The sequence below is a fragment of the Budorcas taxicolor genome, chromosome 9 (assembly GCF_023091745.1).
Source record: "Budorcas taxicolor isolate Tak-1 chromosome 9, Takin1.1, whole genome shotgun sequence".
Taxonomy (NCBI): Eukaryota; Metazoa; Chordata; class Mammalia; order Artiodactyla; family Bovidae; genus Budorcas; species Budorcas taxicolor.
Window position 1 is genome coordinate 10,148,756 of NC_068918.1, and position 18,465 is coordinate 10,167,220.

The 18,465-nt window shown below is 33.7% G+C and overlaps 1 protein-coding gene across 1 annotated transcript in view; it reads right to left on the minus strand.

Moving 5' to 3' along the window:
* Nucleotides 1-1,064: 1,064 nt before the first annotated feature.
* PHIP (pleckstrin homology domain interacting protein) overlaps nt 1,065-18,465 on the minus strand; it is a 120,435-nt gene continuing 103,034 nt past the window's right edge. Inside the window, exons 31-40 of the mRNA XM_052645580.1 lie at nt 17,851-17,971; nt 15,139-15,264; nt 11,850-11,919; nt 11,470-11,523; nt 11,062-11,211; nt 7,766-7,918; nt 7,003-7,166; nt 6,286-6,545; nt 5,552-5,749; nt 1,065-1,790 (exon numbers count right to left, since the gene is read on the minus strand). Coding sequence (XP_052501540.1) covers nt 1,153-1,790; nt 5,552-5,749; nt 6,286-6,545; nt 7,003-7,166; nt 7,766-7,918; nt 11,062-11,211; nt 11,470-11,523; nt 11,850-11,919; nt 15,139-15,264; nt 17,851-17,971 — 1,934 coding nt within the window. The 3' untranslated portion in view covers nt 1,065-1,152. The remainder of the gene's footprint in view (nt 1,791-5,551; nt 5,750-6,285; nt 6,546-7,002; nt 7,167-7,765; nt 7,919-11,061; nt 11,212-11,469; nt 11,524-11,849; nt 11,920-15,138; nt 15,265-17,850; nt 17,972-18,465) is intronic.

Below are 18,465 nucleotides of genomic sequence, written 5' to 3' on the forward strand. Positions count from 1 at the left end.
AAGAATTTATACCTGGGTAATAGCATATAAGTATGTGTTTGTATATATATTCAATTATACCCATTTGTCAATATATACACATACACACACAGACACATTTCTTTGTAAGTCATTTTAGCCTATTAGATATGTCTAAAGTTTAGAAATGACATTAATCCAGATTAACAAGTAAACATCAAATCCCATACCTTTTTCCTGTTATTTTCCTTGAATCCTTTAACCACTTAAACATTTTCTCTAAAACATCTCTGTCAAAGGACCCACCAGTGCATTATCTTCTACTATTAGTACCAAAAAAAGATACATCTCAGCATAACTGTTTAATAACTTGCTCTTTAGAATAATATATAGCCTTTCCAATATTGAAAAAGTGTATGCTGTCCTGACAGTCAAAAACAGGCTTTCCACTGCACTGATTCTCAGTCTTTGGCACAATAAACAGAGATTGAGTGATTGACATAAGAATCAAGGTCTGAAAAATTAGACAGTCAAATGTTTTCCAATGTGGATATGTTTCCTTTTCATCAGTACATTTTTCTCTTAAGTTTGGCAGAAATGGAATACAGCAAAAGCCTCCTCTAGATTCTCTGTAGATGAACATTCTATAATTAAAATTAAACTTTTCAGGGTATCAAATGGTGGGAATTTTAAATTTATCTTTAGAGGAAACACAATTCTTAATTCACTGCTACTCTGGTTAACACCTGTCCTCCTAGGGGCAAGACTTCTGTATAAACAGAAATGTACCTGGCTTGGTCAAAAATAATTCATTTTAACATAAAATGCTCTATCACTAAGGAATATTATATGCTCCTTAAGAGTGTAGCAGAACTGTCTTTTCCAGAAATAAATTGGGAGTTCATTATAGAGCCTCAATTTCTTTTGCTTTGAACAGTAAATGAAATGAATGTTGAAATGCATAACCTATCTAAGGGCAATAAATAGCAAACATTTAAAATATATATGTATATATTTATATATATATATTCATTTAAAGAAGTGAAGTGTCTTGTAAGTTTGTTTGTTTTTTTGCAAATCAAATCATAACATTCCCATATCCGTCATAGCAGCAAGGAAGCAGAAGCCTTAGTTCTACATACTCCTTAACTGTACCTGCTTTATAGATTTTGAAGTAAAATATTTTGGTGCAAGTTACCACCCAATTAAATTAGCTTTTGCTTTTTCAGTCAACTTTCGGACTCGTCCTCTACTAGAGGTTCCAAAAGTCAAAGAAGTGTCTTCAAACAACAGCTGCCTTTGCTCCTCTTCAGAGTCATCCTCATTATAGAAGGCTGTCCTTCGACCTTGATTTCTAGTTCTCATGTGAGGTTCAGAGCCTTTAAGTTCCTCAAACTCCTCTTCCTCATCCATGGGATCATCTGTCTTTTTTCGGTTACTTCTCCTTAGCATTTTAACACTTGTAGGAACTATGAGATCTGAGTCTAGTTTTTGTGCCTTCATCTTCCTTTTGGGTTTTCTGCCGCCACGACTCTTTTTCTGTAACAAATCCTCCTTTACAAGATTAGTTTCAGATAGAAAACTGCAGGTTGAGGAAGGAACTACTTCATCCCTGATGGGATGCACGCTATTTTGCTCCGCATCTTCAGGTTTTGTGTACTGGAGCTTCTTGGGCTTCCGACCCCTCTTCTTGTGTGTAACTTCACCACTGCTGTTATTAACTTCCACCTTGGGTTTCCTCCCAGGTCCCCTCTTCACAAGCTTAGACGGCTGTCCTCCATGGCCGTTTACTTGAATGCTTCCAGGTACAAGAGCATTGTTTCTACAGTCTGCTGAAAGGCAACAACAGTGCACTTAATATACGAAATTGCTCTCTTATCTGACCCCCAAACTAGTCAGTAAGCCCACTGCTATACTTACACATCATAATATAATCCTAATTTTTTTTTTCTAGTTTGACAAAAAGAACTGACAAAAAGCTAATAGTTTAATGATACTATTGATCTTCTATTTACAACTCACAGAGGAGAAACCTCGTTAATGAAGTCACTGACGACTTGAGAAGAGAGAAATGAAAATCAGCAAATAAATTACCTAAGTTAATTCTGCAAATTATGATAAAGCTAGAATTGGACTTTCCTATATTCCTACTATCAAGTAGCTCAATTATGGAAAATAATCTTAGCATAAAATCTATGACCTTTACGCTTTGTAATCTGAATAAATAAGCGTTATCATCCCCTCTACTTTCCTCTAATCATTTTTGCTACTACAGATGGAAGCGGAAAAAGGGACTATCAAAACTGGAATGATTCTAATGCTTATTTAACCCTCGACTGGATGTGATGACCATGACCTCTCTGATGTCAGAGAAGAATTTATACTCTAAATATTTCTTTATATTCCTCGTAAGTAAAAAAGGATTTCCTTTTCTACTAACTCCTACGCAAAAGATTTGAGAATACATCTACTGGAATAATTTATACCAGTTGTTGTCCATAGACACTACTATGGCTCTGATACATCTATCTTTTTTACAAGAGTAGAAATAAATTACTCTTGCTCACAGAATTTTTAAAAGAGGGTTAAGAAAAATAGCTAAATGGCAGTTTTCGTCACAAGCTCTTTTTTTGGAACAGTCCCATCACCTATGTTACTGAATGGCAAATAACTGATTTACCACCATAAGCAATACTAGCTGCACATATCAGTCACATCCAGTGATATGTATGTCACTATCGTCGGGATTAAAATCCCATTATAACAAACTCCGTAATAAAGGCTATTATGCTTTATTTAAAAAAATCTGAAGATCAAATTTTAGATTTGTAGGAATTGCAAATCATGAACTGCCTTTCTATGGTAAAAAAAAATAAAAATGCTTATTACGCTTTCAGATGAAGAAAAAGATGACAAACATGCACTACCACTTTTTTCTTCCAAAATTCTACACTTTGTGACATTAAAGAGAATGTTTCTTCATTTTTTGTCCTGGGCTTCAATCATAGAGTGCTTTGTAAATTTCAAGAAGTAACTGTCTCAGAGGAGGAGCATCTGAGCCAAGAGCAGGGGATGAAGGCAAAGCCCTCAAACCCTGACCCCACAGTACTAATAACTTTTCTTCAGATTAGTGGTTTTGCCTAACGGGAGTGGTCAATGTGCGTGTGCATAAAGTAGTCAGCTATTTTCCAACAAATACCCTTAATTTGCCTGAGGATTCTTTAAGGTTCTGTGCTATCCTTCTGTTTGTTTTACATAGGATTACTGGCAAATAAATATCCAGTCAATATATCCTACAGAAGTTCTACAGACTGGCTTCAAGAACTCTAGGAGGTAAGGGGGTAGGATGGGGTGTAGTAGGTAGGTGCATGTGTATGTTAGTTGCTCACTGGTGTCTGACTCTTTGTGACTCTATGGACTGTAGCCCACCAGGCTCCTCTCTCCGTAAGATTCTCCAGGCAAAAATACTGGAGTGGGTTGCCATTCCCTTCTTCAGGGGATCTTCCCGACCCACAAATCAAACCCAGGTCTCCTGCCTTGCAGGTAGATTCTTTACCATCTGAGCTACCAGGGAAGCCCTTGAATTGGCCCAAACTGTGTGTGGATATGCCTATGTGCATATTTTGGGGGAAAAAACTACAAGGTCTTCAAACTTGACAAAATACATTACCTAAAAAGGTTAAGAATCAATGCAGTTCTTTTAAAAAGAAATTTAAGAGCTAAAAAGCTTTTGAAATCATTCATTTGGACCTGTACTATCCTGTGACAGTATTACCACTAACCATGTGGCTACTGAGCACTTGAAATGTAACTACAATTGAGGAACTGAATTTTTAATTAAATCTGAATACTGAGGCAGTGTACATTTTGAAATACTGATTACACATGGAAATGATATTCTGGATATAATGGAGTAAATAAAATACACTGTTAAAACTGGTAATTTCACCTGTTTGCTGTTGCTATATGTGGTTACAAGAACACGTGGCTTGTATTGTATTTCAATTGTAGAGCACTGCTCTTGTTTCTAATAGTTAATTCAAGTGCCAACAAAGTCATCATTAATGAGTTATGTAATAGCTTATCGTATTTCTGTACTGTACTGGCATATGTAATACCCAAAACCTATCAATTGAATTGGCTACTGAACCTTCCCTATTGTAATGCTAGAACCAATTCTCTACATACATTTGATTTCTCCAGAATTCAGGACTAACAGAAGCAAGGCCAATATAAAACATTCAAAACTCTGAATTCAGTTCAGAAAGGAAGCTAATATAAAAATGTAAAAACACTCACATATAAAGTCATTTGCTGATTTTTTTAAACATTGTCTACTATATACTAAGTACAGGTAATTAAAACATGAGCAAACATGAGTTTAGATTCTACTGGAGATAGACAATGTAAAAAAGAATAACTCTATCAACATTATAAGGGCCACAAAGGCAATGAATAGGAAACAACCAGTACGGGAAAAAAAATTCAAACAAAGGAAGAAATGACAAGAATATTTAGGGACTTTCAAGTGGTTTAGGATGGTTGGGACAGAAAAGGGGGAAAGAAAAGTAAGGACAGCTGCAATGTTAGGCAACACTGTTATACAAGACTCTTCACTACTTGACACAAACAACATTAAATTCTGATTCCATGTGTGACTTGAAGGAAGGGAAGGATCTTAATTTTGTGTGTGTGTGTGTCTTGTGCACATGATGAGAAAGGTCACTGAACGGTGGAAGATGGACTGAGTAAGGAAGAGTTGAGAACTGAGGCAGGGATAGCAGTTATGAGGGCATGACAATTTGTGGAAGTGAGAATGGAACAGAGGAAATGGATTTAGGAGATGTTAAGGAAACAAGAAAGAAACAAGCAGATTTGGTTGCTAAAAAGAAGGCTAGGATGACTCACTGATTTTAAGCTTATATAGGCGGGTAGATCCCAAAATCATTAATCAAATGGGGTTGTTTCAGTATAAAAATTAAATTGTGAGAGGTTTCTTGGGGGAATACTGAAAAGGAAATGGTCTAGACATACTTTGGAAGTCATGACAAAAAACGCATATCCTTGAGCTGTCTGCTACCAAGAAGACCTAATTGTTTTAACCTGTCATAGGTTGTATTTTATCAGTTACTTTCTCCATCCTTCAAACATAAAGGCTTTACAATGAAAATCTGCAGACAAAAGAATCTGGAAGAATTTAAGAATATGGATTATTTAAAGATCAATATGTTGAACTTTGTGATGGAAAAAACTTGAAAAAAAGAAATTTTAACTGCTATACTGGGTTTACTAAATTCAACTTATTTAAACTTGTTGGAGGTACTTTTTTGGGTTCTGTAATAATTAAGTTAAAGACTATTAAATCTGTATCATTAAAAGCCTTTGATTTTAGAATATGATTTTATTTTTCATACAGCAAGTTTTTCTTGGCTTTTAAAACTTAATAATAATACCGTTTGCTTTTGGCATGAATCAAAAGATGTCTCAGTAAATTTATCAACTGATACAGAATATGTGACTTTTAAATGAGCGACCTAAAAAATGAATGTAAGTGTTATCTCCAATAGAATCATCATTTGTAAGTCTACGGTACCTTGCTCAATGACAGGTGATGACTTTGAGAGAGGGGGTGTCTTTGAGAGCACAGATGATTTCATTTTACGTTTGGCTGGCTTTTCCTTTTCCATATTTTCTTTTGTAGAATTATTCCTAGTGCCATGACTAAAATTGGACTGACCAGGACTTGAAAGAGTATTCAAGGTTTTGGAATGTTTCACAGAATTCTCTAGAACTAAAACACACATACAGGAGATTACAAGCTAAGAGTTAAATTATTTAACCTTCAAACAAGCAAGAAGGTGAATTGTATGAATTAGCCAATAAGACAAAACCTGGAGGATGCTTAAACCTTCTGTAAGAAATCTACTTTCAAAAAGGGAAAAGGCTTACATAGTAATTTCAGTCCTTTCAGAAGCTATCCAGTTACCAAAAGATTATCAAGGCAAGTGCTGGCAAACTGCTATCAAGTCTGGCTTCCAGGATTTAAACTTAGGCAGTCTGGATCAGATTTCCCATGTTTCCCACCATTTTAAGCAGTATCTTATACTGACACTCCTAACCCTCACTCAGTATCTTTTGTCAATAAAAATTTTTTTTTAAGTGCAAAAAATGATAAAGAAAAGGAAACGAATAACAAAGAAGAGTAAAATTCCACTGTCTGCTGGAATTTACTAAATCTAATATATCCCATTTGGCAAAATAAGTACTTAAATTAAAAAATGCATTATATATATACACTTCCATTTAGAAACTGTAGGTGATTCTTACTTGTTTTCCCCGGCACTGCAGATGTGTTAGCTTTTGAAATAAAAGTCTTTGCTGCTGAAGAAGTAGATGGTTGCTCAGTGGTAACTGGATCTACCACCACTCGATTGCTTCTGGTCCGAACTACAGAACTGGATTCCGTTTTCCCATTTATCTGAGCAGTATTGTGCCTTGGTGGTATTGACCGTGTAGGTGCAGAGAATGGAGAGGTAGTAATATCTGACTTCAGCTGGGGTTTTAGGATCCTCTTTTTCCTTTCAGGGCTGTAAATAAAACAGTATCATTAGTCATTCTTATAATTCTATGGGGATGAATAAAATAGTTTTATAATACTGCTGGATTCAATATTTGTACTGTTATGAAATATGTTAAAATATGAGATTTGTAGTGGATTTCACATGGTTGTGAGCCTTTGAAAAGTGAATATTTAGTGAAGGATTGCTGTAAATGCTATAGTTATATGACAGAAAGCATGATGCCATCACTATCCTAAAAATGCTGTTGAACTGTACAGATTTAGCAGTTTGAATTTAAGCACTTACACTAGTATAGCTTTAGTTAAAAGATTAAAAATCCTCCACATCATAGGAACTTGCATGTCAAATATATCATTCTGCAATATAGGGAATAGTAAAGGAAGTATTAAAAAACACCAAGTTCTATCACTTAGATGACAAAGTTATATAGATCAGTTGATGATATTTAAAAGAAATCAAATACCTTGATGCGGCACTACTGGAAACAGAGCTGCTTCTATTTCTTTTCCTCCTCCTTTTTGTTATTGTATTTCTTTTATGAAAACGAAGGGCAGATTTATAATCTGATAAAACTGAACTAATGTGTTCTTCAAAAAAAGCAGATAGGCGCAGACTCATGCTGTAAATCTGTAAAGAAAAATAACTGTTCAAACATTCTGCAAAGAAAATGGCTGTTCAGAAAATATTAACATATAAATTTAAATATTTTTCTAGCAAAAATTTTTTAGAATTTAAAATGTTGCTTTTTCGCAATCTCTTTTGACAAACGCTAAAACTGAAGCATTATTAAAATTGTTTTTTTATTTAGCATTATGACAAATTATTTCTGTATTTGGCCAAAAGAAATTTTACTCATTTATAGTTTTACTCATTTTCTTTTTTAATTATATGAGCATTATACAGAACAAAATGCTCCTTTCCAGAGAGCAGAACATAGCTGAAAACGTTCAGCACGTATACCTCTAACACTTCTCAGGACAGTATCTATTCAACTACACGATCTTCAAGAAAAGTAACATTCCTAAACATTCAATGACATCAGGGTTTTTCACAAAAGGAATAGAATACAAAGATGTGAATTCTTCTTTCCACTAGGTTAAGAACCTAATAGAAAGTCTGTCAACTTAGCTTTAAATTTTAATTAAACATAGGATTTAGTTACTTAACATACTTTTCTACTAATTTCATTTAATTTAGACAGAAAAAAAGGCAATTAAATTATATACCCTTGATCTTTTGCTTGGTGTATATGCTTTGGAATTACTAAAAATAAGTCTGACATCTTTACATAACTCCATTGGTGACTCATAATTCCCAGCCTCCAAAGTCTCTCTAACGGTAGCAAAATCCATTGGAGTGTCAATGATGTCTCTGTAGTCCTAAGAGAAGGAAAACAGGTGATACTATTAATAGTAATGATGATGCATTATTTCTCATAAAAGAGATTCACATACAATTTCTGTGATGACTGCAACTACTAGAACTATTAATAATCATTTCTTATTTCCCTCTTCAAGGTTTCTTTTTTCCCAAGTCATTTTTTATTTTTTCACGTCCCTGTACCTTTTATTGCACAAGATCTCTCTCATTCAAGAACTTACAAATTCTGCTTTTTTTTGCCTTCAGAAACAGGTAAAGCATCGAGTTGTGTTGGGAAAAGGAGATTAAAACAATACTGAAAAACTCAGTTCTAAAACTACAAGTTTGATGTAAAAAAACCCAAAACTTTATGCTACACATAAACTCTTTAAGGCTGCTTATTCACTGAAACATAATTGTATTTTTAAAACTGACATACAAACAATAAAAACAATGACAATATAACATCACATTAACGTGAAGGGCTTACTTCTGGTAACTTCTTCAGTAATACAATTAATACAATTAGGAACTTTGCACAAATCAAGAATTATGAATGTAAACATCTGTCACAAAGCCTTTACACTTCATTTTATGGAGCAAAGTGCAATCACTCAATCTCCCCTACTCAACTGTGTATAAAATAAAGCAACAAATCAGAAGTAATAGAAACAGACAAATGAAACGACAAAAAAGCAACAGACTAGTATAAAATGATCTGAATATGGTTATCTTTTAAGAGGAATAGATAATACTACACCTTTTCCATAGCCCCAGAATATGTAATTGCATTTTTTGAAATATAGTAACTTGACTCTAACCCATCAAGTTTAAATTATGATCAAATATGTTTGATCATCAAGCAAACAGTAGAACTGCCTTTTACCAACAGGGACAGTTTTCTTTTTTTTACAATCTGCAATGCCTTTTATTTTCATTTCTTGTCTTAACTGCACTGGCTACAATTTGCTGTACTATGTTAAATAGCGGTGGTGAGAATAACAATGGATATTTTTGCATCACTCACAATCTTATCTTAGGGGGAAAGCATTCAGTTTTTCATGTTTAAGCATAAGGTTAGCTGTAGGTTTTTTAACAGATGTTCTTTATCAAGTTATGAAGTTCCCTTTTATTTCTAGTTTTCTTAAGAGTTTGTTTTTATCATTAATGGTGTTGTTTTCTCACATTGTGTAGGTCTAGTTGATATCCATTCATCATAGGGCCAACTATACTAATTATCTTACTTCCGGTATTCTTGATACTCTTTTGACATGTGGGGGGGCCATACAGGCTTAAGGAGAGACTGCCTCTTTTCGAGGACTAGGCAATTCTCAGAAATAGCAAAGGGCTGTGCTAGGAATATATCTTTCATATGCAAACTGACCATGTCCTTAAGCAATTCTCACACACCAACCAGTATTTCCTCTGCCCTGAATCATCCTGGGTCAGGAATTAATATTAAGACAACCAGAGACCACTCTCCTACGCCGAAGTCCACTGGAGTAATTCAAACTAGCCCATCTTAAGCTGGTGACTAGGCCCAGCCTTGCCTCTCATGGAAATCTCTGGCCTAAGGCTCTGGCCTAAGGTTTTCCTTTCCTCCTATCTTCTGCAACCTGACTAAAACCTTATGCTTGCCCTGAGCCTTAAGTGGCATCTGGTGAACCCCTCCCTGGGACATGCAAGTATAATAAAATTTCCTCCTTACAAGACTCATTCTCATTTCCTCCCACGGCCACAACGATTACAGCGTACCATACCCAACGTGTACATTCTTAAACGCGCTCTGAATTTTGTCAAATTTTCTGCATTGATATGATGTCATTTTTCCCTTAGTAATAGATTACAATGATTGATTTTTAAATACTGAATCAGCCCTTATATCCCTGGGAAAAAAACCCACTAAGGGTACAAAACCATGTTTATATACTGGTGAATTCTATCTGCTGATATTTTATTAGGAATTTTTGCATTTTCTTCTTTAGTACTGTTTTTGACACCAGGATAATAACTGGCTTCATAGAATGAGTACAGAAGCATTCCTTATCTTGAGAAAGTGCAGAATTTGTGTTAATTTTTTAAACATCTGGCAGTTTTCAGTGAGGACACCTGGGCTTAGAGATTATGAAATACACATTTGGGCTTGCAAGAAACAAAAGGGAAATCCACAGGCTCCAAAAATAAAGAGAAATGAAAACCAGAGGACTACAGCATTAGCTTATTTCTTCTAAGAGGTTTTCGGATGGTAGGGTTTGAATTAGTCTCATTTATCACACTGTAGGAATTAAAGATTTATCTTCTAAATTTAAGATTACATGTTTCTTGATTTTTAAATGGTAAGAAAAGTCATTTTATGGTATCTATCAATGAAATTTCTCTATTTTCACCATTGCAAATTAGAATACATACATAACAAAACTTATTATAAAGCCACAACAGATAACACAACCAGGTCATGATCTCTTATAAAAAATTTAATTTTCATTTGAAACCATGAATGTCATCTGAACCATACAATCTTTAATAACTGAAACAAGAATACAAAAATCACTCAAAATTAAATTTAGATTGCTAAGATTGCAACCAAAAAATAAATACTTATAACATGTTTACTCAAACTTTCTACCATGAATTCCATAAAAATCATAAATTGGCATAACCTACATATATAATAACACCACTTTACATTTACATAGTGTTTCAATTTAAAATCTATTTTAGTGTTTAATAATAAGTAGTAATAGTCTCATTCCATTTCTATAACTCTGTAATAATGATTTAGAGATTTTTATTAATCTCGGAGGTTATAATTATTAATAATAAGTATTATTGTTTCCTAGATAATTTCCATAATAAATCCATAAAATGAGAATGGAAGAGGATATGGTAAAAATATACCAGATATAAAAACTAAGTGACTTGCTCAAAACTGCAGAACTGGTAAGAGGCGGAGCTGGGACAATAACTCAGTTCTTTGGAGTCTTAGTCCAGGGCTACTTCTGTTTTACCACACTGTTCAATTTAGATGCTCTACATAATCAGATGGATAATGGGAACATGTTTCAAATAAAAAGTAAATAAACTATAATCATAAAAATAAATAGTAAACTGTCATGTATAAGATACATATATATACACAAAAATCATTTTCAGAAATACTTACTGGATATTCAAGAAGATCTACCGGCTGGCGGAAAGGCTCAGAATCTTCACATTGAAATATGAGATTTAACAACTCTTGACACTGTTTCTTCCATGCTTGAATATCATAAGACTGTGCTCTATTGCGTAATCTTCTTCTAGGCTGATGGTCCTAAATTAAATGTTCAAATATATCAATAAAATAACATACAATACAATTTTCATTTTTAATTTTGAATAACTAGGTAATAATAGAGTAATTCAGATAAAAGAAAGCATCATTCATCTAGTTCTGAAAACCATGCATTTTTGTGATGGAAGCTGATTTAGAAGTAATACTTCATCTATCTTTGAAACTACTAAAAGTAAAAAAATTGCTCAGTACATTTTAATTCATATAAAGTACTTTGCTAAAACAAAAATTTATTACCTTCCTTTTCCGGGTAGAAGTTCCTGGCACATCAGCATCTTCTTTCTCTTCTTCCTTTGAAACAAGAATTTATCAGATTAATAAAATATTCAAGGTTCCACTATATTCTAGAGTCTTTTAATAGCAATTATCTCCTTTATATTTTGGAAAACCCATAGTATATATGATACTGTAACATTTAACTGACTCATTTCAAAACGTCTCCCTCCACCCACTGTTTAAAACAATTTTAACTGAAACAATTCTCTTTTTAAGTTAACTGATAGCATTAGGCAAAAAAAAAATTTCATAATAGCAGTTGTCTGAAAACTACTATGTGTAAATTTCTTTTTATATATTGGACACAACCAATGTAGTATTCTTAATGAAATATTAAATACCTCAGAGTCAGACAAAACTTTCTTCTTCATTGAATTGTAGAGTGGAATTATGTTATAACAAGTCTGATCCCTAAATAACAAAGAAATGTTAGTATACAAGGTTGGACTCACGAGATTTTTGTCCTTTAAACTTGTTACTAAAACCAGATTTTAAGATAAAACTTTTGAGCTGAAGACTTTCTTCATCAGTTAACTCCAAAACCCTATTCACACACATCTGCCCCTGCCCCTCCCCGCCTCTCCACATGAAGCCTCCACCCTGGCCCATTTCATCACACCAAGCCCAATTCCCATCTAAGGATTTGCTCAGGTCACTGCTGCGCCGAGAATACTTTCGCTCCTTCTTCAGTCTATAAGAGATAGCTAGTTTACCTCCTATCTTCTATTCCTTCTTCCTTTTATTCTTGAGCGTAGGGATTCCCTAAAATTTTGTCTATCGTCTATACCTTTTGCCCAGATCATCTTATATATCTGCAGTTTTTCTGTGTTCAGTTCGGTTGCTCAGTCGTGTCCAACTCTGCGATCCCATGAATCGCAGCACGCCAGGCCTCCCTGTCCATCACCAACTCCCGGAGTTCACTCAGCTTCACGTCCATCGAGTCCGTGATGCCATCCAGCCATCCTCATCCCCTTCTCCTCCTGCCCCCAATCCCTCCCAGCATGAGAGTCTTTTCCAGTGAGTCAACTCTTCGCATGAGGTGGCCCAAGTACTGGAGTTTCAGCTTTAGCATCATTCCTTCCAAAGAACTCCAAATTTCTATAACTTCGTTTGACTCTTCAGGTGATTCCTAGCACCATCTAAAATTCCCACATCTACATCCAATTGTCATTTCCACTCTCCCTTTTCAACTTTTTTTCATTCACACAGTAATGAATGGTTTTTCCTATCTCCTCCTTTGCTACCTCCTTATATACCCAATCACCGGTCAAGTTCTGTGATTCCACCTTCAAAATCTCTTGACATCTGCCTGCTTCTCACTTTCATAAATTAAGTTTCCATCACTTCTTACTTGGTCAGCTATCAAAGTCAATCTGCAGTCAAACTAGTATTTTTTAAGGCAATTTACATCACGTTATTTTCATGTTAAAATAATTTCAATAGTCCTTCTTTGTCTCTTCCCCATCAGTTAACATTAGACACTGCATTTAAATTAGTATTTTTAAGACACAGCATGCCTCATGCTATTCTCATGCACAAATACTTTCAATAGCCTCTTGCTTCCTATGCTCCTATTTTAAGTACAGTTTGTTAGATCAGCATTTGAGGTCCTCTGTGATACGGTCCAAACTCAAGTTTAGCACTTCTACCACTATTACTTCTGCTCATGTAGTCTCTACTTCACCTGATTTCAATTTACTCAATTCCCTTAACAAATCTTTATTTCTCTCCCTCTTGCCATTCCCCATCCCTGGAAGTTCTTTGTTGGCTCCCATCTAACTTTTGAATCACTATCTACCTTGTCCATACATCTTAACATATTTCTCCCTGTGCCTGAAATCCCAGTCTCATAGCCAAAAGTGACCCTATCCTTCATCTAAACATTCACACAAACTCTTTTTACTTTTTCCCTGTATTACAGTTAGTCACAGATTTATCTACCCTATAAAGCTGTATTAAGAGGATAATTATGCATTTCTTTCTATCTCTAAGTACCTATTATAACACTTTGTATGTATCTATTACTTGAAATTTGGCCAAATAACTCAATTAAAAAGTAGTTACCAAAATTTCAAGACATACAAAACATCTTGAAAAGTACTACCAGCTGAAAGTGGTTTTCAACAAATTATATACCATTAAAAAACTGTATATATCTAAAACCACTTTTAGATATATACAACATAATGCACTATTATTTTAATCTATTTTCATTAAGGCATTTCAAAATAACTATTTGAAAGAAATACAATTTCAAAGCCTATTCCAAATGTAAAAATAATGGCTTCATCTAAATTAATTTGCTAAAATATCAATTTATCATGTGATTCTACTGATCTCTATTTCTTTGGAAAAGTAGATGTTTATAACATACATAATAAAACACAAAATTAAAAATTTTAGTTAAGATACTATAAATTTTATAACCAAGTTATATAAACAGTTTTCTGAGGATAACTAAATTTTTATTATCTAGATTATCAATTTTACTGAAAATCAGCAAAATCCTAGCAACAGTAGCCCTGGAACTACTTACTACTTGAAAGGCAAAGCATTTCTTTAGAGAATAAGGTAGAGGAAGGGCATTAAGCTTACCGTACTCATTACTTTGGTGGTTTTTTACTCATTACTTTGGTGGTTTTTCATATTGGAATTACCTACATTCCTTATCAAAACAAACAAAAACAAACCCACCTAACACCAAGAAAAGGGACCCTATGATCATGCTGAGTAATGAGAATGAAGCTGAATATGTTTAAATAAAAAGCCTCAATAATCCCTTTATATAAAAATGGAAGTTGATAGCAGGAGAGTATTGAAACTTAAATTATAAAATATCCTATTCTATTAATGAGAAAAAATTATCAAATATAAATAACCTTAATACGAATTCAGAGGTGTATTTTATACAAAACGTATGATCCACTCCTCTGGCTTCCATTTAGAAGACTCAACTCAATCTATGAATACATAAAATCCGTAAGACAAGGAAATAAAAACCCTACTGTCTTAAGAAGTATAGCTATCACTCTTGGTGTGGGATTAATTAATGAGGAAATAAACTTCACTTTGAAACAAAAAGCCTTGAATGTTAAGTTCAGTTTCCTGCTGACCTATTTGAATAACTTTTCATCAACCTAACAGAGATAATACAATATTAACGTGAAAGGTTCTCAAATAAAATGGCAGACACTCATTTACTGTGAAAATCAAACAAGTTAACCTCTAAAAGATTTAATTTTCTTAATTGTAAGTTACAGATAATGACCTCTCCCAGCTGTTAGATTTTTATGTGACTCAGAAGAGCTTATTTAGCTAAAACATTGCATGTTCAATAAAAGCTTGCTATTATTATCCAACATTGGATTTAGAGAAACATCCATGTTTTCTTATGTAAATCAGAACACAACTGTAATACAATCTCTATGATTTCATAACTATTATCAGCCAATGAACTTACATATGTTTCCTATTTTGAGAGGACCTGTGGTTTTCTCACAGCACATATTTGTGTAGTATGACAAGACATATAATAAAAAATGATTGTATTCTATGTTTTGACATTTTACATCTTAAAATACCACCATTAATTATTACAGTAATATAATTAAGTGTGGAAAAATAACTCACTTTATAAAATGTAGAAGAAGATCAGTCACAAATTTAGCAGATTTCACAATAGGGCTTCCAGGCTCATTAAATGTTCGTGTATTATGCTCTATATATCGAACTTCCCACATTAGGGAAGAAATTCGCCTTTAAACAAACAAAATGCATAAGTCTTATTAGCCTCTTTAGAATAAACTTAGAAATACATAAACACATTTTAAAACCAAGACATTCTGACTTTTTAATTGCAGTCTTAAATCAATTATAAAACTCACACCTTAAAAAACTGTTGGAAAAAAAACAAAACTGAACCTCAGTTGTATCACAGGGTAAAAAAAAGTAGCAATATTATGTATTGGCATAGAAAATGTCTGGATTAGGCACATTAGACTATCAACAGGGCCTTCATTTAGGGAGACAGACTATAAGGAGAGCATGAAGAGAAGAGAAACAGTGGAGTTTTAGTTTTCCTTTATATATTCTTTTCATGTATGGTGTCAATTTTAATAATAAACATATCTACCTTTTTCATAAAAAGGGAAACAACCAATTTCAATCTAATTCTATTGCTAGTAATCAAGTAACATTTAAAAGTGAAAAGCTAACTAACAGCCTGCTTAAGGGACACAAAAATATAAAAACTTAGTTTTTATATTTACTAAGTATACTAAGAAATCTATCTAAATGAAAAAAAAAATTTTTTTTTACACAAAATTAATGATACAGTTGATCCTTGAACAATGCAGCACTGACCCTCCTCAAAGTCTAAAATCTGAGTACAACGTTAGAATTGGCTTTCCCTATCCAAGGTTCTGCATCCATGCATTATATAGTACTACAGGTATTATTGAGAAGGGTGTGGCAACCCACTCCAGTATTCTTGTCTAGAGAATTTCATGGACAGAAGACCCTGGCAGGCTACAGTCTATGTGGTCGCAAAGAGTCAAGACACAACTGAGTGACTAAGCACAGCACAGTACAGGTATTATTGGAAAAATATCCATGTGTAAGTGGACCTATGCAATTCAAATCCATGCTGTTTGCGAGTCAACTGTACTAAAATTTTGGAGTTTTATTTTATTTCAGTTTTAACTAAAGAAAAATCCAAAGGTTACTTTTACAATATCAACCAGCTTAAAATGACATGGAAGAAAATACTCAAAAAACCTTACTGATGTGTAAACAGAAAACAATTATATGGAATTTTTAAAACTACACATATATAACATATAATTGTGCATAGAGAAGCATACAGAAAAGCTTCTGTAAGTTTCCAATAGCATCTCCATGGCTCATTCTAATCAAAGAATCACAGGCCATTTTCAAGGTACCCTATAGAAACTGTGTGTAAAGTAAGGCCTGAGGATTTAATATCAGTAGGACAAACTGAGAGTGGTTTAAGACTGAACTAGAAATGCCAAAGAGGCACTATAACTGTAGGAAGTCTGAAGCCAATGAACAGAGAAGCAGCAGAAGAGCCTGAAACAGTGAAACAGCTCATGATGGCTTCATTATTACGAAATAAGAACATAACTCAGGTCTATAACTACATTATCTGGTTAAAAATCAGGTCATTTCTAATTTAAGTAAGGACTCTGTTTCAAAAGTTCTTTTCCTCAACTGATTACTGCTTCTGCTGCTGCTAAGTCACTTCAGTCGTGTCCGACTCTGTGTGACCCCATAGATGGCACCCCACCAGGCTTCCCCGTCCCTGGGATTCTCCAGACAAGAACAACTGATTACTAAGCTAGGCTAAAGCCAAAAAGCCTAATTAAGTTGCAATGTAAAGAGTACACCTTAGCAGTTCTTATGCTGAACAGAATTTCTATGAGAAAGCACATTTTTAACAATGGATGGAGATGGAAGAAATTTATCGTTCTAAATGTAGTCCAACTGTTAAGAGTGTAGAAAACAATTTACATAACAAATATGAATACAAAATATGATGGAAAATTTCCTTAAGTTAAATAGTAACTTAAGTAAATAGCAGTATAAATAATTGCAGTAATATAAAACAGGTCACAAAAATTAAGTTTTAATGCAGTATTAGTTAAATTGAAATGCTATTGGCCTGCTAAGCAAAAGTCACTATGAAAGATGAAAAGCTAAAAGAATGACTTCATTTATATCAAAAAAATGAACTTTATTTTTGTTAAGACATGTTAGCCAATAAATCTAGAGTTCTAATCTGCCCAAGATTAGAACTCAATGTTTATCAAAACTGCTAACCAGCAGATGCAAACTAAATGAAATTACATCTTTTAAAAACTCTAGTTATATTTCAAACTAAGCTACAACTATAATAAAGTAGCGCAAATTTTCCTGATTTCACTTTTAAGCAGTATTCATAAGCTAAATTAATAAGAGAACAATTTTTAATATTATTCCATGAAAAATCCATGAACAAATATCTCAATGTGCTATCTAGGAGAAAAAAAAAATATGTTGGACTACTTCATAAAATACAGTATGAAGAGAGTGATCATCAATTCATATTTATTTCTAACTGGTCCACAAACCAGCAGCACCAGCATCACTGGGAACTTGTTAGAAAGGCAGTATCTCAGGTCTACTCTAAACCTACTACCAGATTCTGCATTTTTAACAAGATCCCACTGTTAAATGGAATGTGCATTAGAATTTGAGAAACACTGCTGTGGAGGATCAGTAAATGGCTGAAAGAATCATTTAGCTTTCCTTTGGCAGTAGCTACAGCAACCAAATGATTCTAACCTGTAAAACCTGTTTTCCAGTCTTTGTTTAATCGTACTTAAATCCGTTGGATATGCCACTACAGTGCAATACATAGGATATGCTTGCAGATCCACAGGGGCCACAAATGCTGAAGCAATATCTAAAATAAATGAACAAGGAAGTTTATAAATTCATCTTTTATTGCTTAAAGTACTTCACAATTCTGCTTGAATTAAGCCTTAAGTTCCAATCCACATAAAGTCTACCACTATCTTTTGACAGAAAAAACACAGTTTAGCTAACACAGTCTCACTTTTTATTATGTCTGCATTTGCACTGCAAAATTCTAGGAATGTTATCCAAAGATTCTTTAGAAAAGATGATAGACAATATATAAATCTGACCTATTAAAGAACATCCACATGTATTTCTATAATTAAAACTAGGTCATTCCTTTTTTTTTTTTTTTTGGTCATTCCTGAATCTATGTGTTTGGCAGTAATTGTTCTGACGTAATTACTAAAATTACTTAAGATAGTATCTGAGACAGTATTTCATCAAGAGTTGCCATCTTATAAAAGACATCAGATGAAAATATCATCCAATATGTGTCTCCAATGTCTTCAGCTCTTATTCACAGTAACTTCTGCCTTA